The sequence below is a fragment of the Cyprinodon variegatus genome, unplaced genomic scaffold, assembly GCF_000732505.1.
Source record: "Cyprinodon variegatus isolate N-32 unplaced genomic scaffold, C_variegatus-1.0 Scaffold918, whole genome shotgun sequence".
In the NCBI taxonomy this organism is placed as follows: Eukaryota; Metazoa; Chordata; class Actinopteri; order Cyprinodontiformes; family Cyprinodontidae; genus Cyprinodon; species Cyprinodon variegatus.
The window spans coordinates 228,128-253,837 of NW_015151371.1; the positions used below are offsets into that span (position 1 = coordinate 228,128).

Below are 25,710 nucleotides of genomic sequence, written 5' to 3' on the forward strand. Positions count from 1 at the left end.
GCCATCGTCAATAAACGAAGAAAACAACAGTGAAATTTTGCAAGAGGGTCTTTTCTATTAAAATTTATCCAACATGGTTTTATCAACTTCCAGAAGGTCAGAAAAAAACAGCCTCTACTTAAACCACCACATTTTTCAATGACTCTATAGCATGAATGAAATAATTCAAATTTCACTTATCTCATTTAAATGAACACAAAATTAAACATTTAGGATACCAAATCCTGCCAGAAAATCCTGAAAGGACAATGTGTGGCCACAAATTTAAGCTACAGAAAAGCAGCAGGTCAATGATCAATTACACACCAGAAAGAAATTTCACCCCTGAATGCCTTTGCAAAAAATAAAACAAGATTTTCAAGTGACCTGTGAATCCTTCATCAACCTGAGAATGGTATGACCCTAAACAGGGACTGATGCTTAAAAAACCTCCAGCGTGGCTGGATTCAAACAAGTGTTCATCATTATTTCCCCACAACAATGTAACAGTCTCATTGCCAGCCCTCAAAACAGCTAGATGTCAGTTTTTGCCATCGTTTTGGTAGTTTTCTCTCTTTAATAAATCCAAAATAGCCTTTTGCATAAACTTAGCTTATCATTATCTGATTTTTAAGTTTGTTCATGGTCTGAAGCATTTAGCCATGACAAAAAAAACAAAAGCCTAAGATATATTCCCAACATTGCACAAAGGGTTCTTATATGAGCTGCTAAATTATTCACAAAGATTTTAGAGAATATTTGATGTATTCCTTGTCTGATCATGGGACTGCATAAGTTCTGCAAACAGAAAGTGTTGGATAAGTAAGTGAGGAGAATTTGAATCACGTGAGCAAATTTGAGGAACTGGGGATAATTTAAAATGTTATAACGTTTACAATAACTGATTTTCAAATATTTTGAAAGTTCTTTTCTGAAGAATTCACTGCATCTCAACAATGGAGACGTTTCAAAAGCAGTTAGTAACTCAAAAGACAAATGGAAAACCCGGATAAAAAAAGCTATTACAGATACAAATCTACAATCTGGTTATACTAAATAAGTCCTTGAGCACTTTGACACAAACAGATTGCTATCAGCAGGGGGTCATGTCTCGCATCTACTGATTTGTGAGTGACCCTTTGAGAGCGGAGGCAGGGGGGGGGGAGCCGAAACGGCAAAGCAGCTGTCTCTCCCTCCGCTCTTCTCGGGTTTCTTGGTGTTCTCTCGCCAACAGTGTGAATTTCCAAAGAATGAGGTCACATGCTAATGGTACCTCGAAACTATATTTCCCCTGAGCCAATCAAAAATGACAAGCATGCTTTCAAGGCAGAAGAATTTCCTATTCTTACATCCATGATCAGTTGGAAACACAAGCAAATTGCGAGTAAACAACATTAAAATGCAATGCAGGCGGATCGTAAACCTTGTCTACGCTTCAGGCAGCACATCGAAGGACAACCTGTTCCCTTAAGCGCTGTTTACACTTAATCTGTTTTGGTCATTATGAAATAAAACTCATAAACTTGATGCTAATAAAATTGCAGATAAAGGTTTAAGGTGCAGTTAAACTCTGATCTGACATTCACTTCATCAAAACAGATAAAAAAAACTAACAGCCGAATAGACGCCAAAAGTGTTTTACACTATAAAGTAGTTATTTTAAACATTGGGAACTATTATTTCATTGCACTAAACTGATTTGTACACAACTGATCTACCTTTTAGACCCTGTATTGGTTGTTTTATGGTGTAGTTTGTTGAAGCAGCAGCTTATTCAACAGCATGAATGGATAAGATCATCAGGAAGGCCAGCTCTGTCCTTGGATGATCCCTCAACCCATTGCATGGGATGGAAGACAGAGGGACTTTGGCAAAATAATGTCACTGTTGGACAACATTTCTGTACCACTTGGATGAAGATGCAGCAGAGCTGGAAAACTCATTAAGCAACAGACTGCTGCACCCTAGATGCACAATGATGCTTTTTCCTCCCACCTCCTCTAAGACTTTCTAACCATCACTGGTCCCAACAAGCAAAATAAGTTTACATCACTTTTTTATCCTTGCAAATAAATCGTTTTGTTGTGATTTTTTTTTTTTTTGCATAAAAACACATACACATTTAGCATGTTTCACAAAACCCCCCTATTCAAATCTACACTTTTATATTTTTTATACCTCTAAGAACCTGATGCTAAAGCTGTTATTGTGTGTGTGTAAGTTGTACATTTTCTTTGATTCCCAGACATCATTTTCCATTTTATACCATTGTGTTTATCCCCCCGTTAAGGTCCTATCCTTTAAAAATAAAACAGAGATCTAAAATACTCACCCTCAGAAACTCGCTCTAAGACGTGTGTGACTTTCTCCGCTTCGAGGATGTGCTTGTTCAGGTACTTTGTGAAGATGCCGGTGCTCTTGCCCCCATCCTGTACCTCATACGCCTCAGCATCCTCACACCTGAAAAGATTTAAAAGGGTTAAAATGATACAAAACAATATTTCCCTTTGATTTTGTTTTTATTTTCAGTGTCTACCATTTAGGGTTTAGACATAATCTTAAATTAGAAAAAACAGATATTCATACATACGTGGCATAACCATATACTGTGTTCCCGTTTGGTCCCAGTGGCTTAATGACTGATGGGATGCAACCCTGGTTGTACCTACAAAACATTTTCGGAAAGAATCCTGGTAAGCATTTCTTTAGTAATTAAATCTACATTTTATGTCCTTCCTAGTGAAAATTGAAGATTATCTGTAAACTTACCATTTCCTACAGGTATCCAGTAGGATTACACTCATTGCAGTCCGTCTTTCCTGCATTTGAAGCATAACCCGCTGCACACAGACACAGTTTTTGGTTTGGTATGGCTGTGGAGCGTCAACTGCAACCAAGTAATTCCTTCCAGCATGCTCATAACCATGACCAGCGTAGTAGAAAAGCCCTATCAAGAGAAAAGAGAACGAAGTAAGTTAAAATTGGAACATTCCACAGTAAAGGGTTATAGTCATGGTAGGAAAGAGGGGGGAAAAGTAAAACAGCTGGTTTCTTTTTTAGGACACAGATCGTATCAGCAGGTTGTGAGATCATATCAGTAGGTTTTATCATTGTAATGTGCCATGACCATTTCCTTCTCGTTCCTATTTTATGATATAGACAGTTTCTAACTACTGATATATGACAGTGTTTCCTTTAATGCTGTGTAATTATAGTATAGACATACTTCCTCTTTTACAGCAGAACTACTTTTAGGCACCAAAAGCCGTCACGCGTGATTAATAAACACGCTTTTTATTTATCCTGATGGTTTCATCTCCTAAGCTCTGCACAATTTTTTTTTTTATGCATTTATTCAGAATAAGACATCTCATCTGCTTACTGAAATACACTTAAACAATCAAAAACAACCTGAGAGTTTAGGAACTATGTAATATTGAACACAGGACGTGAAAAAAGGGGAAGCTAAAGCACCATTTCACAACAGCGAAGTGTTTTGTAGCTAACGGCACGTAGCTAACTTAGTCAAAAATAGACTCACCATAAACCCCCCTGTCAAGGAGCTGAATAAACTTTTCGATGGCAGCCATCATCTCCTCCCTGGTGAGATCCAGCAGGGAGACAACTCTGAAGCCCAGCTGCTGCAGCAGGTTGGCCAGCTCGTGGACGTCCATGACGGGGGCCATCAAACCATAGTGGTGGCGGTAATTCAAGTTGCCAATAAGAAGGGCAACCTTATCAGTGGCTGAAAACAAGAATGAGATAAAGAAGAAATTGCAGCAAAAACTTTTTTTTTTTAACTGGCATAGGAGATGGTATCTGTTTCCACTAAACTCTACCTGTTAGCGCAGCAGGAGGAGGCTGGTCAGGTTGCACTGAAAAGAAAAAAGAAAAACATACACCAAATCAATATTTGGAGGGAAATATTTATATAATAAAATGCTACAACTGATGCCAGATTTGCTGTTCTCATTGCATTCATCAAAATATGTACTGAAAACAGGAGAAACAAGAGCTAGTTTCACTTCACATCACTTTCCTGCTGTGGGACTAAGCACTATTTGGAGACCAGCAACTTCCTTTTTACTCTTTAGAAATGGGAAAGTACCTCCAGTACAATGGAAAAAAAATCAAAGCCTTTCGGATAAATCAGCAAAATAAAAGGAGGGTGAAGAAAACCTTGTCTTCCCTCAGTTTCCTTTTCTCAGAGATATAGCTGGTAATGCAGGAAGAAAAGGTAAAAGGGATGGAAAAACTTGTTTACGCTCCTGCTTGGGACTTACCAATATCGACATCGACCGCCTCCGTCCATCTCTCTGCCAAGACGTTAGATACCGAACACAAATAGGATCCCCCATGTTCTGATGTTACGCCGTCAATCTGCAAGATTATCAAAGCAGAATGACTTTCGTCATTTCCTCAAGCACAAATCACAGTTTTTGTCAAATATCAACCTGCTTTCCCAGATAAGTTGGTTAACATAATAAGGTTTTACAGAGAACCTGGAGTGCAATCCAAATAAATTCCTGCTATGTTGCCGTACCTCCAGCGTATCACTGGTTTTGTCGAGCAGGGGCTGTCCGTTTCTGTACCACTGGTAGTAAGGAATGGGGATGCCAAAGGCAGCGCAGCGAAGACTGAGTTTCGCTCCCGGTTGTACTGCCTGTGGTTTGGGATTTATAGCAATGTGTGGCTCGCCCTGCCAATCAACTGGCAAACCTGAAAAGAAAGAAGCAGAGATTGTAAGATGTGTGTAAAACCTATAATATCAGCAACACATAGAGGAATATAGTAAAATCATAGTACCTGATTTATCAATGTCCAGCACCTTCACCTTCACCCATTCACTAAAGACGTAGTTCTGAAAGTGGTCATTCACTCGGCACACATATAGCTGGGTTTTAGAGGCTCTGATGGTCAGGTCTGCTTGAGTACCACCAGGCACCTGAAGTACAACATAAAAAAACAACAGATAAACTCATTGGTTAACCTCTTAGTCATTTTGCTTCTTCACTTAATTGTAAACACAAATTTTATACCATTTTGTCTCTTAGTTGCTGTGAGTTTATTTCTCTTGCTCGATGTGATTACATTTGAAATTAAAATCACACATGTAATGAATGTGTTTATTCTTTTTCAATTATTGTATACGGCTCTGGAATTCTGTTGATTTGTTCCTGATCTATGTCCAGACCTGCAGATTGACCCTTTGGCATTTCTGACAGTGTAGTTTTGGTCATTTCATACATAACTTTCCTGGGTAAAAAATTGAGGATTTAAACATAGGAAGATGTCTCAAATCAAGCCGGATAGGTCCAGTTCTTTCCTGCTTTCACACTTACACCCAGACATCTAAAATAGTTTTAATGTGTTGACTCTTTTCCAACTTTCACTTGTAAGATATCTTTCTCATATTTGGTTAAATGAAAGTGTGCAATTACATAGTCTCTAAATAGTATTTTGTCTGTTGCAGATCTGTCACATTTCTGGCCCAGAAACACATGGTAAACAAAACAAGAGACAAGAAGGGCGTTAACAGTCTTCTAAAACATTGCACAACAATTATAAAAGGGAGGGATGATCATTTAAAGTATCAAAGCAGTGTCTATCCTACAGGTAAGAAAAGATTTGGCCCATTGTTGTTTCTAATCTACTTCCTTTCATACCTGAATAAATCTAGTACCAAACAACAAGAGCAGCAAATCAAGATCTAATCTTTCAGAAACAGTTATTTTACCAAAATAAAAGTGGTGACTTTAAAGGTCTTTCTTTTTAATAAACTTTCTTACCTCCTCATCTTCAGTGAACCATTGATAGCTGAGGAGCCCTTTGCCCTCAGCACGGACTCGCAGGGTCACTTTGTGGTTGACGGGTACGCACACGGATACAGGATGGCGCAAAATGACGATTTCTGAAACAAATCACGACAATCAGCTACCTGAAGGAAATAGTTCTCAACTGTAATTGTTTTCACAAGAATCACCGAAAAATGTGCGGTAGTGACAAACCTGTGATCATTATGTTACTGGATTTAGGGTTAGATCCAGTCATCTGTGCATTTTCTTCTTCTTTTATCAAACTGTAAAAACAATTTTTTTTTTTTTTTTTGGTGTTTTTAATTATACACAAAGTAAAGAAAAAAAGACATTCCGTCTGAATCATGCATAAAAGCGAACCTCTTATATGTCGTGAAACAAGCTGTAGTTGTATTTAAATCCTTATTATTATGGTATATACCTGCCGTTAGCCTCGGACCGGATGAACAGCACTGGGATGTCACCCGGAATGGGTTTTCAAGTCTAAAACGTCTAATATATAAACTCTTCCCTTTCCTGGAAAATAGAAAACGCACACACATTACCGATGTAGCTCTAGTATGAGAGCAATCACAATATAAGTTAAACCATAGATTCTTTTTCTTGTGAAATATATATATATTTGTATAGAGAAAACTATGAAGAGTTTAGCTCTTCGTTTTTCATACACAAACAAACAAACAAATAAACCAGGAACCACAGATGAGCTTTATTTTACTGAAGTCAAGCCAGGTTCCACTTCGGAAACGACCGTCAAGCCAGCGCGCACTGGCTTTTTATCAGTCACGTATACACTGTGCAGTACGGTAGCAACGCTCATTTGGACTTTTCAAAATAAAATCCACTAGTTGTTTAGTGGTTATTAATTATGAAGACAATGCAGTTCAGTTAGCATATTGTCTAAGCCAAAACAAGGCTTTGTTTGGGCTACACTATTAAGCTTGCAACTCAATGCTAATTCTGACATTTCGATTTGAAAAAGCTTCCTGAAACGTCTTCAAAGTTTGAAAAAAAAAAAATTCCAGTGGATTGTTTTTTTTGACCTTTTTAAAAGTATTAACTTTCAATATTTATAATTTATAGCCATCAGGTCTAAAACTTATTTCCTTTGTGCTTCTTTGAATACAGATATATGATAATGATTTTAATGTTGTTTTTTTTTTATTTAGTTTTACATCGTTAATTTGTGCACTTTATTACAGAATGCCCATTTTTTAACTGAGTTTAAACGTTTTTTAAACCCAAACTTTTTTTTTCCAGTCGCTGATTTAATTTCAAGATGATAGTAGAGAACCTCTAGATGTATTTCATCAGAGGTCATTATGGTCTGATGTGGGATTTCATACTTAAAGCCTGTCAAAATCTGTGAAATTGGTCAATTTCCTCTGTGTTTTCGTGAATGTTGCTAGGAAACTCCATATTTCCAGTTGCTAATTACACTTCAGGGTGACAGTAGGAGACCCCCAGATGCTTTTGATCAAAGGTCATAGAGATCAGATGTGGAATTTCAAAATTAAAGCCTCTCAAAATCTGTAAAATTGCTCACTTTTCTCTATGTTTCCGTGAATATTAACAGGTACTCCCTGCTTCAAGTTGAGTGAGATAGTAGAACACCCCCGTAGATACTTTTCACTAAAATTCATCATGGTCTGATGTTGAAATTCAAAATGAAAGTTTCCATGAATATTAATGAGAAACCCCTTGTTTCTAGTCACTGATTTAAGGTTTAGGGAGTCATTATGACATCCCTAAGTGTCATAGGTACAAAGGTATCTACAAATAGTAGTAACTAGTAATACTAGTAACTGCTAACCAGTTAATAATATCCACAATTATCATGAAGAGCTGATGTGTAATTTCACAATTAAAGCATCTAAAAAAATTCTAAATTTGGTGACTTTTATCAAAGTTGCTTATTGGTATGAATGCACCATAAGGATGTTCTACCATCACCCTGAGTAGAAATCAGTAGCTAAGCAAAGTTTTGGTTTAACAGCATGTAAAACTTAAGTAAAATAAATGGGCATTCTGAAATAAAGTGCACAAATTCATCATAAAAAACACTAACTAGATAAAAAAAAACAACATTAAAATCATTTTCATACATCCATATGCACAGGGGAACATAAGAAAAAAAATGTTGAACAGAGGGCTGTAAATTATAACGAATTCTACTTAATAAACATTAATATTTAATTTGTCAGTTTTATTTTGAAAACTCCAACCTACCGTTGCTACCATATTTCATAGTGTATCCATAACTGATTAAAAGTCAATGAGGGCTGGCTCCACAGTTGTTTTCTAAGTAGATGTTGGCTTGATTTCAGTTTTATTTGACACTTTACGGGAAATGAGCAAGCTGGCTACTTTTCCATGCGGAACACAAACCACAGTCTAAGGTCAGAGTGACTGAGATGGTTAAAGATAAAACATAATACACTCCCTCAGCGCTAGTCAAACTCTTACTGGAATTTCAGCATAAGAGATTATTTATCTTTTAGCAGCAAATTCCAGATCCAACCAAAACAGCTTCCTTAAAAAAGTCATTAATACTCTAAGACTTAATTAAGCTATTAATGGATATTTTTATAATTTAGTGCCCTATTTCTACCACATCTAAAACCTGTTAACCTCCAATATGAGGTGCTCTCACAAAATTTAAATACCTGCAGATATGTTTTCTCTTTGGTTTAGAGAATAAAACAAATGTATACAAGTATCATCATTGCTCTTTTCATTTAAATTGTTTTAACAAAAAATATTTTTTAAAAGATATTGTGATACTGATAGCATAACTTTATTCCAAATATTCTACTAACAAACTTTATAAAATATTTTTTAAATGTTTTTTAATGCAATTTGAATCCTAACATAATACGATCTCTAGAACCTTAGTAGTTACAGAAAGAAAAAAAAAATGGCAAAAAAAAGAAACAGTATGACTCAGGGTGGGTTTTAACAAGATATTTGGCCTTGGACTGGGGACAGTTTTAGGCACGGCAAGTTTATTTGTATAGCAAAATTCAGTTCATGACAACTCAAGTGCTTTACATGAATTAGAAAATAAAACACAAGAAAAAATAAAGCAGAATAAAAAAAAAAACATTTGTAAAACAAAACAAAAAAGCTGGACCACAAAAAAAAAATGCAGAATTAAAGCAAGTAAAAAAACACGATAAAAGCAGGTAGAAAAGAAAATAGAACAGTTGGATTACAACCTTAAACTAATATACCTCAGTTTGCAGTTTAACTTCAACAGTCAAAGGAAGTTCTAAACAAATGGGTTTTTAACATTAACTTAAAAGAACTCAGGCTTTCAGCCCTTTTCCAGTCTTCTGGTAGTTTGTTCTAGATCAGTGGATCATGGGAACTAAATGCTGCTTCTCTATGTTTTGTTCTAGTTCTGGGTGTACAGAGTAAGCTAGAATTAGAAGACCTGAGCGGTCGGAGGGGTTGATACACTGACAACAATTCTGTTACATATTTAGGTGCTGATCCATTCAGTGATTTTTAGACTAACAGAAGTATTTTAAAGTCTACTCTCTGAGCTACAGGGATCCAGTGGAAGGACTTTAGAACCAGGCTAATGTGCTCTATTGTCCTAGTTTTAGTGAGGACACGGGCAGCAGCGTTTTAAATCAGCTGCAGCTGTCTGATGGAAGTTTTAGGCAAACTTGTGAAGACACTGGTGCAATAATCCTACTAAAGATAAGTTCATGAATGCATTTTTCTAGATCCTGCTTGGAAATTTGTCCTTTAATCCGTTTTAGTGCTATGTCCAACCACATTTCTTATTTGCTTGAAAATGAATATAGAGAGTATAACAGATTTTAACCTCAAAGTATGATTACAGAAAAATAAGAAATCCTCTTTTTACAAAGAGCAATCTTTGTATTTAGGGATGGCTACATCATCTCTTTCAATTGTTTGCATTTTTATCATCTCAGAGTAATACATTTTTATTAATCTATTTACTTGATGGTGAAGATTCTCATTCATCGAGGTCATAGTTATTCCAAAAAAGTAAAAAAACAAACAAAAAAAAACACTGGACTTTGTTTCCAAGTTTGAAGACGTTTCACTTCCCATCCAGGAAGCTCTTTCAATTCAAAATGTTAGAAATAACATTGAGTTTTNTATACACTTATATGTTGAGGTTTCCATCTCCTTCCATGCTCACCAAACAGTCCAGAAAAGGTATGCTTGTTGTCGTTGGCAGCCTCTCTTGTGAGACGCATGGTCCAACACAGAAGAGCGACCTCCTCAGGACAAGACCTGCGGTACATCTACAACTTATGGACCAAGTACATTCTTTTGAGGACCAGAATGTTCACATGAAGGACATGAAGGAAGCCATATATGTTAAGAAAGAAACAACAACCTAAAACAGAGGGGGTGGACGCAGGTTTCAGCTTTCAAAAACCCACAATACAGCAATTGAATTTATCCCTTCGCACTATCATCCCAACCCTAACCCCTTTACAGGGAAGCTTAAGACCTCACCTATTCAGCCAGGCCAACAATTCCCTTTAACGACAGCCATTTCAGAGACATAGACAGGTATGGGGCATTGCAGGCTAACAAAAAAAGACGAATGACCCCCATTCTAAAGGAATTTTGCATGCTGTATAAGAGCTTCAAACTCAACGCTATTATTTGCTATTCTCTATTTTGATTTGAAAACCCTTCCTGGATGGGAAGCCAAACATCTTCAACCTTGGAAACAAAGTCCAGCGGATTTTTCTTTAAACTTTTTTGGAAAATCCATTTACTTGTTTATATACTTATTTAGATATTTATAGCCTCAGTCCTGGTATTATCTCCTGATAAGATCATATATGGCTTTTTATACAATGTAGGCTATAAATTGGTGACTTGCAGTGCAAAAGTTGGAGGTGTTCCTTGATCCTTCACTGACCCGCTAAAAATGATTTTGATATCGACATTTAAATCTCAGCAGCATCATTTTGAACTTAATTCCAATGACGTGACCAAATGGACTTTCAATCAACTGCTTTAATTCAGCAGAGTGTGATCAAAACAATGAAATACAATTTTTCAAAATATCGGTTTCATAAAAAAAAAATGTTTGATACCTTTAACAAATTTAAAATAAATAACATTTGATTTTTACTTCTTTAGTTAGTCCAAAGCCCAGTTTCGGAAAATCTGATGTTCTCCTAAACCTATTTATGGTTCTGCTATAAATAGGGCCCCACTGGCAACACATGCATGTCTATGATAGGCGGTTACAGATTTTTCTCACACACTCCGGCTCCAAAGCAACACAGACAACCTCTCAATGGTAAGATAGATATTATAACTTTCTTCATAGAGACGTTAACTTTGGCTCTGTTCTTATATAAATAAATAAGTGATGTTTTTGTTTGTTTGTGGCTTAAGAAAGAACAGTTCAACTTGATAGCAGATACTATTTATATCCGACTCCAATCCAAGAGCTTTCACTGGTCAAAGGACTTTTGATCTAAACTTTGTCTCTGAGTAAAGATTTCTGTTTATATTTTATACACCTTTTATTCTCACCCACAGGTCCTCCATCTGAAGAGGGTCTTTTTACTTCCTTGGCGACTTTTACATGGGCAGCTCTGTTAATTTGGAGTCTACTCTTTTTTTAACCTTCCTCCTTGACTTTTTGAAAATGAACTAACTCAGGTTTACATATCTGGGATTTTCTTTGTATACATTGTTTTTATTTGTAATTTGACTTAGTGGAAAATGACTTCCAGGAGGCCAATGACTCGCTCATATTCTGGCAATGGAAGAACGAGCAGCTTCAGTGAAGAGGAGGGTGGCTCTTCCAGTGGCCGCTCCGAGAGCCGCAATACTTATCTGTCCAATGTCAGGCCTGAAAACAGGTAGGGGAATTTTTTTATCATCCTAGACTATGTTTGTTTTGGTGTTGTCATGCTAGTCCCTGGGTCATATAGGTCAAGTTAAATAGTCACAAAGTCCTGCAGCAAACAAAATGTAAAAAGGCATGTTAGGTGCAAGAATGTAACCTCATTGACTACGGAATGTGGTCCAGAAAAGTTTTTTTTTTAACATGCAAACTACAAGTTAAAGTGCTTCTTGTGCCTTGTAAAGACCATAATTATAACAGGACAGGTGGGTTAGAATAATGTAGATTTAATTTTTTTACTGACGCTCCTTCATTTGCCTCCTTCTGAATAGCTATTCAAGGTATTCTCACTACAGATCGGCGAGGTAATTTCAATTTTTAAAACGTTTCTCCCAAGTTCCCAACTAACATGTTAACCACAAAAACTGGTTTATCCCCAGAATGAAACCAACACGTTTTAACTGTACTGCTCAGTGTCCGGTCCAGTTCACACCTTTGTTTTGTTTGGTCTCTCACATGTTTCTGTATCAACTTTCTTTACAAAACCTCGCCTCTACTACACATTTCTATTAACACTTTGTCAAAGAGCGCCCCTTGAATGTACTGCACCGAGGTGAAGAGGTGGTCTAAATGAATGAAATGACTTGTATTTTACTATTTCAAAGCTTAACTCTCCAATGTTGCTGTGTTTCTATCTAGGAGCACATTGTGCAGTGTCATGGCTCAGCTCACAGAGGACATACAGCCGTCTTTTGAGACCACGCTGAAATCCAAGGCTGTGTCAGAAAACTGTAATGTGAAATTCACCTGCGTCGTGTCAGGTAGGCCCACCTCCTCATCCTGTTGCTGCTTGTTGTGGTTTTTTGACAAACTGAAACTTTTCAGGCTTAAAAGGTGAACATTCAGGATGTGACTAATAAGGAAACAAAAGGTAGGATTTTACTCTGTTGGCATCAAATTAGCTGCTTCCTGGATTAAACAGCACATTAGGCGGGTGTTTCTAGTTGTTTTTGACTGCAGGCAGATTGTTTGGGTGGGACCATTTGGCCACAGCAGCTGTTAAATGACGCATCAGTGACATGATGCAACAGATACAAAACATGCTGACTCTTCATTCATTTAGGCTTTCATACAGAAGCTTGTTTCATGCTTACTACTGCAACCAAATAGTAGGCCAGTTTCTTATTGAGAATATAGTGCATAAAGTGAAATAAAAAATCACATTTTTGATGCCGTACTTTGTGGTGAAAAGACCTTAAATAAACATTCTCTCTGTAGGTTTCCCAGCTCCAGAACTGAAATGGTATAAAGACGACATGGAAATGGACCGTTACTGTGGACTCCCTAAATATGAAATCCGACGAAATGGAAAAACTCACACTCTTCATATTTATAAGTATGTATAATTGCTTTGTGACAAATATAAAGAGTGGCAGTCAGTCGAAAGTTTACTGTGCTATAGTCGGACAAAATAACAGCTGAGATACTTGAAAGTAAGGCTTTGGTATAATCATGCTGAGGGTTTGCCTTAACTGCCTTTATTACAGAGACACAATTTATCATCTTCATTGTCAAATCAATGGCAAATGATTTGATCCTTGGACACAGCTGGGTGTCCCAACAGGACAGAGACCTGAGGTTTTGAATTTGTAAAGCAGACCAAGATTAAGCTTCTGGATTTGACTGAACACAAAAACAAATATAAGGCATCTAATGCCATTGATAGAAACCACCCATCCATCTCAAGTGCGGTCGTGAAGGGTGCTGGTGCCTATCTCCAGCTGTCAGTGGGCGAGAGGCGAGGTACGCCCTGGACAGGTCATCAGTCCATCGCAGGGCAGCACAGAGTACCCGGAAAGAACCAACACATGCACAGGGAGAACATGCAAACTCCACGCAGAAAGACCCTGAGCCAAACCAAACCCAGAACCTTCTTGCTGCAATGCAACAGTGCTACTCACTGTGCAACTGAGCAGCCCTGATAGAAACCATCATATTTAAATCTACTCTACTGTTTCTTATAACAGTAGTTAATCATCCATCCATAATTAAACCAGAACAGAGTAACAGCTATATGACAAGTGTGGCTGCTTCACACCACAGAGAGAAACATTTATTCATCTATTAATGGAGGTTTTTGTATACTGTATCTTTTAAACTGTGTATAATTTTGACAAATTAAATTTAGTGGACATAGTTCCTTTTTACAATAACAATTAAAACTGTTCATTTTATCACCATTTCACCAAAACAGGATGGTAACATATTAAGTCCAAAACTAATACGACATTTATGTTGTAGTCCCTGCATTCATACTAATAGAAATGCACCTTTCTATTTATTTTGTGTTTCTTTTCAAACCAAAATTAGAATATAACAGCAGGAATTTTTTTTTTTGTTATTTTTCAGCTGCACCTTAGATGATGCAGCAATCTACCAGGTCTCTGCCAGCAATAGTAAAGGTATTGTCTCCTGCTCTGGTGTTTTGGAAGTTGGTACCATGAATGAATACAAGATCCACCAGCGATTCTTTGATAAACTGAAGCAGAAAGCAGAGAAGAAGAAAAAAGATGTCGAGGATAAGGGCAAGAAGGACAATAAAGAAAACATTCAGAAAGAAGAGCAGCGAAGAAGCCTTGAGCATTCACAAAGAAAACGCTCTGTGCCTCCACTGGAGGAGAAGCCAGTGGTCCACAACTCTGTGGCTGCAGAGCAGCCAAAAGATGCTGCTGAATCAAAGGTAATTATCTCTGAAGGCAAAGATACGGGGGATATAACTTCAGTAAATGGTTCTTTGGAAAAGGAGTCAGAGGAAACACTGGCTAAAAAGAGAATAAAGATGTCAGATGACGTGGATATTGGAGCCAAAAGCAACGTTAGCGGAAGCCACATGATGGGAAATGGAGGAGAGAATTCCTATGATGGAGGAATAGGTTTAGCACAGTTTTTGGCAGAGACTCTACAGTCTGAATCTGTTGAGGAGAATCAGGAGGAGAAAAGTAGAGAGAAAGGCACAGCTGCTTCGAGCGATAATAAGGAAAATGAGACTGAGGAGATTAAGAACAAGTTTGAAGAGCTGGAAAAAGAAGAAACCATAAAAGAGAAAAGAATAGAAGAAGAGTTATTCATAGACAGAGAAAATAAAAGAGAAAAGCAACCAGAGATGGCACACACAGCAGTTCACACCAAACTCCAAAAGTCTAATAGTCCAGTAGTCAAACATCACAACAAGAGTCAAAAAGATCATGACCAGCACAACATACAGGCCTCAATCTCCTCCATGCTGCACTCTGTTAAAGACTTCTTCTTTGGTAAGAGCAAGAAAGACCCTCTCTCTATATCACACACAGAGAATGAGGAAAAAGATTTTGACATCCCAGCAGTTCTTTCTGAGCCTGAACCAGACATGCCTCCATCATTTCAGTTGCAAGCAGAACATAGTTCTGAGGTTCTCAAGCACCCGGCAGAGGAGGCTGTGCCAATGGAAACTGATAAAGCACCGGAGCCCTCAGAAAGTGTGGTGCAAGAAGCAAAACCAGGAGTAATACTTAAATCTAACTGTGAAGATGAAGACCGACCACCAGATCATAAACTCCTTCCTGAGGAAACAGGTGAAGAGAGTATAAGAGGGGCTGATGAGACTGTGGAAGCCATGGAGGTATCTGTGGAGAAGGAGAGCAGCAGTGCAGTGGAGGAAAAGTCATCTGGGTTTCAAGTTCACACTGAGGTAAGTAGGACCTTTCATTAGCTGCTACCTGCCTGTTCCAGATTAAATATTGACTCACTTTGTAAGGCAAAAGCGATGTTACCTATGTTTGTTGTATTAACGCTGACATAACAGTTTTCAAGCACATAATCACTCATGGTCATTGGTCAATATCATGTCCTGGTGAAAAAGTTACACATTGCAATTACTTGGCATTATACAATGTACTGTCATTGAGTTATTGTTGATAAAGTGAGTCAGCTGTTATTGAGCAGTAAGATATGAAAGTTAGTGTGTGTGGAGAGAAGAATAAGGAAGTAAAAAGAAACTTTCTGCTCAGGCATGTGGGGGTGGGGGTTATTGGGCATCAAAGCGACAGACTGTCAAGCTGCAGGCAAAATATCTTTGATGTCTGCTTTTCTGAGTTGAACACCGGTGCGTCAGAGATAATGATGAAACACGAACATCTTAAATGGTTCTCACATTACTTTGCTTGACAGACAGCTGGGAAGATTCTGCAAGCAGTAGTAGAGGGTCCAGGGGCAGGTCTAAGCATGAAAGGAGGGCCTTGTCACTGTGGTCAGATTCCCTCCCTCTTTGGGTGTCCTAAAATAAACCTTTTCCTCATCCAGCCAAGAGGGTGGTAGGCGGCAGCTCTTTGGTCATCTTACTTGGCTCATTTGAGACTTGTTTCAAATCTCATGTAACATTGCTTTAACTAAAAACTTGTTTTCAGTCTGTCTTTCTTATTAGTTTTATCAGTACTAAAAATCAACCAAACATGTTTTTCTTAGCTGAGCATTAGGTCGCAAAGCAGGCAGAAAAGCAATCTTCATTTGTCTAAACCAAGTGTCAAACTTCATATCATACTATCCTTAGTTGCTGTGAGAAAGTATTTATCCTCAAGCATATTTCTTTTATTGCAGGGAAAAATCATGCAAACAGCCTTGGTGAATGTAAAAAACAAAAAAAAGTTAATACCTACATGTAATATCGTGAATTAGCTGTTATAAGCTAGTGTTATTCAGTTTACCTAGCATTATAAAGTAGATGAGAGGCCTTAAGAGAAGACAGTCATAACCTTTGGTATTCTAGGAAACCACTGCCAGAGCTGTTCTTGGGAGAGTTGAAAAAAATCAAACCACTGCTGATCAAAAAGGATATAAAGTCCTGTCTTTCATTTCCTGATCAACCATCTTTATAATCTGAAAAAAAAAAAAAAATGTTTTTGCTTCTGGTTAGCAAAAAAAAAACAACTTAAAGGTTTTTGTCTTGCTATATCTGAGATAAATTACCCCTGTATTTCTACAAGAATTGTGTATATTTTCCCTATGCATATGTAGGTTATCTCCAGGTATTCTTCTACCTTTCACAGTCCAAAAATATGCATCTTAAGTTTATTTATGTGTCTAAAATGCTCGTATTAGTGAATTGACATAACTGTTTGTTCTGTCCCTTGATAAATTAGCAAGCTGTCAAGTGTGTAACACGTCCACTGTAACTATATTGTTAAGTTTGAGCTCTAGCTCACTAAATATAAGACAATGAAGCACAGCAGCATGTTCACCTCTGCATGTACCAACAAGAGCAAAACAGACATTAGAAAAACATTAGAAAAGGCCAAACTCTGGACTTAAATTTCATTGGAGTACCATATTGTTTTATCATATTAGTTTGAAACACTGTCCACTCATAAAAAACATTAAATGTGGTTGTTTTAATAAAATTAGCAAAGAGTTAGTCTATGTTTTTCCTCACTGGTGTTAAAGACTCTTAGCCAGCTGTCAGTAAAATTTCATGCAGTTATTGGTGTCATTAAGCCCATTGCTTAGATGGCAATATTTTTGTATGTCGTTTATAAAATCATCATCAAAAAATATGTTTTGCCTTCTGCTATTCGGGTTGTATTTGTCTAATCTTAATACATGTTTGATGATGGGCAACATGTAAGCCTGACGAAAAAGTAAAAGCAGTATTTTTCCTAGTAATATATTTATATCAAATTAAAGTTTAGAAATTGCCAGTCTTATGGAGAACCTGCGTTTTTTTAAGTAGCTGCATCAACTCTTGTGGAAAAGGGACTGATGTAAAAGAGCTTATTCACACATCCTAAAATAACATGTCTAGCCCTTTTGTCAATGGAGCAAGTAAAACCCTTTTTGTAAAGTGTCTTTTCTTAAGGGGCTGTCATACATAGAAGTGTCAAAGCACTTCATCTTTTTGCATTAAGTGTGACACCAGTTCCCTTTCCACTGAAAGCAACCACTTCTTGTTTTCCTCGTTGTCACTGCAAGCCAAACATGTTGTCACGAGGAAACACGTGGCTGCTGGACGCCCTCTATGTAAAGCTGAAACATGATAACACCAAAAGCAGGAACAACAGAAAAATCAAAAAAACTTTATTCTTGTTTGACAATTTTCATGACTTAAGAAATACAGACTTTAATTTTCTATGCGTTTAAACAATAATATAAACCTTTTAATGTTTGTGTATCTGTGTTTTCCAATCTATGATAGCAGGAAAATATGTGGGAACAGATTCTTGTTTGTCACTCAGAGACTTGTTATTCATTCACTGCAAGGCAAGTGCTCTGTGTGAGCAGCACACCTTTGACTACAATGTGGGGAATTCCTGTGTCTGAGTTCATTGAGCAAGCAAGGACTTTAAAACCCTGGGGCTGTCCTTCTAGGTATAGTGCTTGTATTTTGCTTGGCCTCAATTAGTTGTACTCAAGCTGTTAAATTTTAATTAATGTCCAGTAATAAAGAGAAACGGTCAAGTTCAGACTGCTAGTTATGCTATTGGACTTTTCCATATGTAAACATTTTTTGTTACAGCTACCGTACACATGACATGATGTAAAAAAACAACTTATTTAACCAAACTGAAAATGTATAAAAAAAAGAACTTTTAAATGATACATGAAAGTGGCTATTTTTGTGATCTTTTTGCCGCTTAATAAATGATTAACTTTAGGAACACTGACCACAGCGCTCTGCCCGTCTGCTGGGATTATATGACGGCATTGCAATACCAAGTCTGCCAGGAACTGTCAGTACTGATGCTCCTGTTGATTTACAGCTGAAATACTTGTCTGGGTCTAAATGTGTCACACTATCAAAGGTCACAGCTGAAAGTTCTTTTTAATGAGCTTCTTAAAAATATTATGGTCTCAGCTTGGATCAGATATTTTTAATGGTGTGTCCTTTTGCTACCAATACATCCATAAGGCATGATGAAGCAGTTTTTTGTGAAGGTTTCTTAAAGTAAGCAGTCGTGTAATTTTTCTGAATTAATACAAAGAATCAGTTCATTAACTTGGAATAAAGGGATCTAACCACATACAAGGAGGTATGATTTTTGCATTTTTTTTAAGAATGAATTAACCAAACATGATACGAAGCTCAAAACTACATTAAAACAAGTTAATTAATTTACAGCTGGAAATTTGTGACTATTCATGAATAAACGTTCAGAATCTAATCTAAACTCATGAAAGCTCTCAGATTTGTTAGTGAATAACTGGTCTTCTCCAAATCTAAAGAAAAGTGGTGCCCTCAAGGTGGAACCTTATTCCTGTTTTGATTTGAGAGGGGAAAACGAAAATGAACCAAGAATTGAAACCAGCCTTGATCAGTCAACTTTCACCAACAACTAACATGAATGCCTTATTCCTGTCACAATGCTGTATAGTCTCTCACTGTCAGTCTGAATCTGTGGTTGTCATTTATGTCCTTCTACATAGGATTAGTTAGCTGCTTTATCAACAGCCATTCTGTCTCCCAGAGGTCATTATGAGGCTGCCTGGCTGTCAGTTTTGTAACACTTTCATAAATGGCCCGGTTTTGTCCATTTGAATACCCAAACCTTATTATAAATGTACAGAAACAAAAGCAGTTTACATTTAAAAGCTTTTAACAACTTATTAACCTCTTACACCCTCAGGGGGTATAAATAAATTTCTGCCTGACAAAAACACACAAAAGTAAATAACTTATAGCCTCACAGCTATTAGATTTAAGAAGAAACTTTTGGTACGTCTGTAAAGGTAAGATGTCATAGAATGGTTTTCTGGTGTCAGCACCATTGTAGCTTTGACCCTGCCTGAAATATTAGGGATAAAATACTAAATATTTTGCATTTTTTGAACCTCGCCAAAATTTTCTTTGAAATAAACATTGCAAAACACTACCAAAATATTATTTATAGCACAAAAAAGTAGTACAGACTTTTAAATCTAAATGTTGTTTAAAAATATACCAAATTTGGACTCAATCAGATGAATCATATTTATTTTAGAATGGTATTAGTGAGAAATTTCTTAGGCGGAGAGGCCATTTTGGCACATTTATCCAAAAATGTCACCAAACTGTGCCAAATGTGTTTTTTACATCAATACTGGGGGTTTGTTAAAATTACGAGGTCACGTAGCAGCTGGACCCACCGGTGGGTCCGTAGGGTTCTAGGGGTTAAGTTATTTCTTAATTGAAAATTATAAAGTTATCATATTCAAATCCCGTCATATATCTACACCTTGGACATATGATGGGTACAAAAGTGTGCATCCCAACCCAGGACAAAGTATTTATCGGCCTCTGCAACCTGGGTGCTCAGCCCTTAATGGATTCCATAGCACAGTGTAAGCTTGATGGAAGGCTGAGGTTCCTGGAATAAAAACACAAAACAGGAAATAAATATAAAAATGAATTAATCCACCTCTGAGACACATTTTTATTCTAAATGTGCTCTCACATATCTAATTAACTCTTGGTACACTTTAAACAGAAAACTGTTTGTTTTTAGATGGCTCTACTTGTTTGGACAGGTGTGAAAGTTATCCAAAATTGAGAACCGAACAAAAATGAAAACTTGGGCTTAAGTGAAACCTAGTGTAGATGCCTGCAGTGTGGATGCAAACAGACAATTCAGAGAATTAAAGATAAAAAGTGTATTTTTAAGGGACATATATGTTAATTAATTGCTGTAATACATCACTGAATGTCTGTAACCACAGCATGGGCGGAGCTAAACAGGGGCTAACAGTGGCCAGTGCCCCTTTAAAGCTGGTTGCAGTCCCTGTTATGGCCCTTATACTGAAAACACAACACTAAATAAATTTCTTATAATGATATGCACTTAGAGAAGAGACTGTAATGAACTGGCCCCTTGGACCCGACAAATCTTTGGGTTTACAGTTAACCAGTTATTTAGAGAATAACATGCATCCCTTTAAACTTTCGCCCTATTAGGACAGGTCCCAGTTTTCATCTTCTAGATCAAGTATATGCAATCTTGGCTCTGTGGCACACTTAATTTATTAAATGATTGCTCAGTTTTATTTCATGTTATGCTTTTGTTACGTGCTCCCACCCTGCCCCCATCCTCTCGGTAAATGTGGTCTTGAACCGCTACTGCACTCACAGTCTCTACTATATTTCCTTTTCCTCTTGTGTATAAAAAAACGTGCAGATAGCTCGCAACCTCAACTTTTTTTGAAAGCAATAGATTGTACATCCAATTTGGTCTTCCTGTAAAAATACTATCTCTCAGACTATCCTGATGTGAGAGAGACCAACAGTGTCAACAAGCATAACTGTAAACATAAAATCATCACATGATTTGAGGGTTATTTTACATTGCTATTTTAAACATGCTATCATTAAGACATTGGCATACCTCTCTGCAAACATGAATGCAAGCTATTTGGACTTTGAGGAAAACCCCACCCTACTCACAGATGTAACGTGTTCACTGCAGCCTCTAATGGCTTGATGATACACTGCTTAATAGGGAGTCTATTTAGAAAAGGATTAAAAAAATAATTCTCACTTGACATCAGTGCAGCTTTGAAATCATTGTCTTTTAGAGAAATGCCAATGTTATCAACACTGCAAAAATTGAAGCCCTCTCCATGTTATTGTTTTTGGTTTGGTTTCTTTTTTCGGCTTTTATTGTCATTACACTGTCACAAGTACAGAGCAACGAAATTCAATCTCTGCATTTAACCCATCCCCTTGGGTAGCAGCGGGCTGCCATTGTGCGGCGCCCAGAGAGCAGTGTAGGGTTAGGGGGGCTTTGCTCAGGGAGCCAGAGTGGCAGTCTTTGAACTCAGAACCTCTGGATTCCAAGCATAACACCCTAACCACTAGGCCGCCACTCCCCTAAAAGAACCCTTAAATGTTGTTTTTCTTCCCCTGATGACCTGAACCAGGGTTTATGCTATCTGCTGCCAAATTTTGATTGGTTTACTATCATTTTTGGTTGATTGCATGGTCAATGTGGTCACAAAGATTTGTGTTACATGCAAACATCCATAAAAGACCCCTGACAGATCATAGTACCTTAATAGTGGAGGTATGGATGGTCTATTTTATTTCACCACGCTTTCAGGTCAAAGGGAAAAGTATATTGAAATGTAGGGATTAAGCTTTACATAAAAGGACACGTTCATATCCAAGATTTCTTACATCAGACATTTTGTAAGTTTCAGTTGATTATGGATAATGGTAAAGTTTTGTGAATTTCTAAATCACCAAAGTAAAACTTAATTTCCCAAGGACTTTGACAACGATTGACAAAGATTCAGGAAAAAAGAAAAAGAGGCTATATTTGCCAGAGCTATGCGCAGAAGAAAAAAACAAGTATTGCATGTACTGTAGAATACGTATCAGAGGGGATAGGATGGACCACAATAGCAAATTGATTCTTGTTGAATCAATTGAATCTTGAATCTTATTTAATCTTGTTATTAATATTATTTTATCTTTAATGGTCTAACAGGATGAAAAGAAAGACTCAGGAATAGTTTCAGTCATTAAAGAAGAGCAAACCCAGCAAAAGGGGACAGATGGCCTGCTTGATCCCAAGTCTGGAAAAGATGACCCTTTATCTCAGAAAGATAAAGAACATTCCCTGTTTAAGAGAGAAGATTCCTCCACTCCACCTCAGAATGTTATCTCAGTGGCAGAAAGCCACAACCCTGAAATTGCACCTATGGAAACGTTGGAAAAGAAAGAGGTCAGGGTTCTTAAAATAGACAGAGACAAGCCTGACAATAAAGAGCATCAGTCCTCCTACAAGTTATCTATGGAGGAGAAAACTGAAGTGAAATCTAACCAACAACCCGACATGGATATAAACAACTCTTTGATCGCAAAAATATCTGCAGGTTTTCCAGAAGACAGAATTGAGCTGCACGAATCTGAAACAACGGATCAGGTGCTGTCTGCTCTTCCTGTTGCGGTAGCTAACACTGCAGAAAAAGATAATTTAAAACAAGGGGCCAAATGCAGTTCTCTTATTCAGGAAATGAATGCAGGATTTCCGCCCTCTCAATTCTCACAGTGTTTAGAGATGGGTGACCTAAAATATCAACGTGAACAAGCCCCTGGAGGTGGGGAAATAACAGATGACCACCAAACTAAAACCACAAAGATTTCAAACATAGAGGAGAGAGGGGAGACAAAAGAGGAATTCCATTGTTCCTCAGCAGAGGATGTAGAGATGAATAGGTGCAACAATTTAAAAACACAAGAGCAAGTTACAATACAAGCAGATAAAAGAGAAGAAAGCAATGCATGTTTACAGGTAGAGACACTAAAAGATATGAGCCCGAATGAGGAAGAATTAAGCAAACCACAGACACTTGTAGTAACACAGGACAATGAAGATAACACAATTGCCCTGGAGGACAAAAGTAATGTTCCCCATGGAAAAAACAGTGATCATAGTTGTAATATGATAAATATTCCATCAATCGAAATATCCACTACTGAAGAAATTACAGATGTTAACCTATCTAAACCAGGAATAATCCCAAGTGAAGAATGTATAATCCCAACTATTAAAATAATGGAGCCTGATGTAAAAGAGGGCACTTTGCCACTAAGTATTTTGGCACTTAACAAGCCAGATCTAAAAGATCTGCAAAAACATGATGCAACTCATGAATCAAAGGCAGGAATCCAAGATTTGGGAGTGTCTGATTTTGCAGGCATATCCCACACGCAGAGAGGAATGCAGCATAATGATGAACTCTTACCTAAAGAAAAGAACCAGGAAACTACTCAAGTAACGCACAAACATCAAAGCAGTGAACAGCTCCCTCTGTTGGAATATGCTTCAATTCCTGTCATAAATGTTTTGTGCAGTGATGATCAGGAGAGTGATGCCATTAGTAGCAGTGGTTGTTGGGGGAAAGAAAAGGCTTTTGAAACACCAAAAGAGTCTTTGTTTACAGTTCCCCCTATATCTGTCACATGTCATGAAAGTGAAGTTGAACTTAAACTGCCTGTTCCCACCGAGAGGAGAGAAACCGAAACTTCAGTAGGTACGCAAAGGGGAACAAAGCAATGTGTAGATGAAAACCTGAGTCAGAGGCCTGAAATACCTCAAAGAAGAAAAGACTTAAAGGAAAAGACCCAAAAAGAGAACACGCTGACATTACTTGGTGAAACTCCAGCACCAAAGGTTGGTAGCAGTATGTCACCTTTAAGTAAACCAACAGAGGACAATATTATGCCTGAAACCTTAAAACAAAAGTCCCCAAAAGATGGCAAAAGAGAGAGTTCTGTGTCTGTTGAGGATTTCCTAAAAAACAGACCATCCGTTGAAAGGCTAAGCTCCAAACCCCCGACATACCCATCTTTAAGTCCTTCTAGTCTACGTAAATTTATGTCCAAATCAGCTCTAGATGTAGACAATGAGACCACAGCCAACACCCCTGCAATCTCTGTCGAGGATCGTCAGAGCGACAAGGCAGATGAAGATTTCAGTGGGGGATCCACGCCAACATCATCCTTATCCTGTGAGAGCAGCCCCCGGCTTAAACGCCGAGACAGCCTGACACTCATACGTTCTGCCACACCAGAGGAGCTGGCCTCTGGAGCTCGGCGCAAAATTTTCATCCCAAAAAGAGAAGAGGAGTTGGAAGGAGCAGTGTTTAGTGTGTTAGAAGGCAAGAAGGAGAGCCCCTATATGTCACCAAGCCAGGCTCGGAGAGCTGCATTGCTACAAGCCTCCACAGGACAAAAAACCCCACCAATGGAGAGACGCTCTCCACTTATGAGTCGCAGAAAAGTTACGCTGGAGGTGCCAAAGGTTGTAGAGGAGACTCCTACGACAGAATCAGCTACTAAGGTAGAGGAAAGAGCAGCTGGCAAGAAGACAGACCCTTTGAAAGGTAAAAATAATAGAATCAATATTTTCTCCTAATATAACTTCAACTCAACTCTTTTCTAAGGTTCTATGAATTGTGTTTAGGAATTTAAACATCAGAAGATTTTTCACATTCCATTACATATTGCATATGTATATGAATGTGATTTTAGGTCAATTTTATTTATTGATTTTAAGTACACCATTTCTCACCAGCTCCTCAAGTAATCCGTAAAATCAGAGGAGAGCCCTTCCCAGATGCTTCTGGGCACCTGAAGCTGTGGTGCCAGTTCTTCAATGTGCTCAATGACTCCAACATTAAGTGGTTCAAAGACGAGGAAGAAATACTGGAGATGAAGAGAAGGTTATCCCCACAGATCCTTCAGCAAACATCAAACCACATGCAACATAAACATACTAAATGCAGATTAAAGATACATTGAATTCAGCTTGCCACTGGTAATATCACACCTAATAATATATTTGACAATCAAAAACTGCACAGGTTGCTAAATCAGAGCATTTAGGAAACAAGAATTATTTTGCCCTTAGGAGTTTATATCCACGACCCTTCGCCATGCTCATATTTTCACTGACGACATGATCAGCTCATGTGACAGCGAATCCCACAGCTGTGGCGCAGAGGGGTGAATCTCTGGACAGAAACATAGACTGAAATCTGACACAATATTTTCCCATCTGCATTATAAAGTATATATGTGTCACTAGTGGCTTTGTCAGCAGACTGATTCCACAGAGCCTGACTTTCTTACTTAGAGTGACACCCTCTGGATTGTTGATGAATTTCAGTGTGAATCTGACTGGAACCTTTTTTTTTTTCTCACCTAGTGGAGGAGATGAGAGCCAAGTAGCTCTGGCCATTGTTCATGCATCCAGCCAGGACTGTGGTGTGTATGGATGTTCAATCACTAATGAATATGGGACTGACACGACTGATTTCTTGCTCAGTAAAGAAAGTAAGACGAAGTGAATTGATTAAACTTTGCTTTATCAAATTATTTAAAATTTATATTTACATATTTTCTCTTTCTATTGTTTTTCAGTTCTATCTGAATTTCTACTCAAGGAAGACTTGGAAGGTATTTTCTAGATTTTGTACCATAGCTGATTAATGAACCCCTTAAATACTTTTTTCAGATTATAATTGACCATTTACATTATATATATATAT

The 25,710-nt window shown here is 37.6% G+C and overlaps 2 protein-coding genes across 5 annotated transcripts in view; one reads left to right on the forward strand and one right to left on the reverse strand.

Annotated features, from left to right (window-relative positions):
• Positions 1-6,304, reverse strand: part of LOC107099909 (mucosa-associated lymphoid tissue lymphoma translocation protein 1-like) — a 9,828-nt gene extending 3,524 nt beyond the window's left edge. Inside the window, exons 1-11 of one of the 2 annotated variants that reach the window (XM_015398212.1) lie at positions 6,217-6,304; positions 5,988-6,058; positions 5,769-5,890; positions 4,786-4,924; positions 4,523-4,698; positions 4,263-4,359; positions 3,819-3,854; positions 3,521-3,724; positions 2,749-2,926; positions 2,570-2,644; positions 2,312-2,439 (exon numbers count right to left, since the gene is read on the reverse strand). In XM_015398212.1, the coding sequence (XP_015253698.1) occupies positions 2,312-2,439; positions 2,570-2,644; positions 2,749-2,926; positions 3,521-3,724; positions 3,819-3,854; positions 4,263-4,359; positions 4,523-4,698; positions 4,786-4,924; positions 5,769-5,890; positions 5,988-6,030 (1,198 nt within the window). In that variant the 5' untranslated portion in view covers positions 6,031-6,058; positions 6,217-6,304. Of the gene's footprint in view, positions 1-2,311; positions 2,440-2,569; positions 2,645-2,748; positions 2,927-3,520; positions 3,725-3,818; positions 3,855-4,262; positions 4,360-4,522; positions 4,699-4,785; positions 4,925-5,768; positions 5,891-5,987; positions 6,059-6,155 lie in introns of both variants that reach the window. The other variant, XM_015398211.1, reaches the window with a different exon arrangement.
• Positions 6,305-11,063: 4,759 nt separating this feature from the next.
• Positions 11,064-25,710, forward strand: part of alpk3 (alpha kinase 3) — an 18,767-nt gene continuing 4,120 nt past the window's right edge. Inside the window, exons 1-10 of one of the 3 annotated variants that reach the window (XM_015398202.1) lie at positions 11,064-11,100; positions 11,346-11,671; positions 11,988-12,020; positions 12,355-12,476; positions 12,934-13,051; positions 14,065-15,382; positions 22,143-24,543; positions 24,735-24,882; positions 25,368-25,495; positions 25,583-25,618. In XM_015398202.1, the coding sequence (XP_015253688.1) occupies positions 11,532-11,671; positions 11,988-12,020; positions 12,355-12,476; positions 12,934-13,051; positions 14,065-15,382; positions 22,143-24,543; positions 24,735-24,882; positions 25,368-25,495; positions 25,583-25,618 (4,444 nt within the window). In that variant the 5' untranslated portion in view covers positions 11,064-11,100; positions 11,346-11,531. Of the gene's footprint in view, positions 11,101-11,210; positions 11,672-11,987; positions 12,021-12,354; positions 12,477-12,933; positions 13,052-14,064; positions 15,383-22,142; positions 24,544-24,734; positions 24,883-25,367; positions 25,496-25,582; positions 25,619-25,710 lie in introns of those variants that run through there. The other 2 variants (XM_015398205.1, XM_015398203.1) reach the window with 2 other exon arrangements.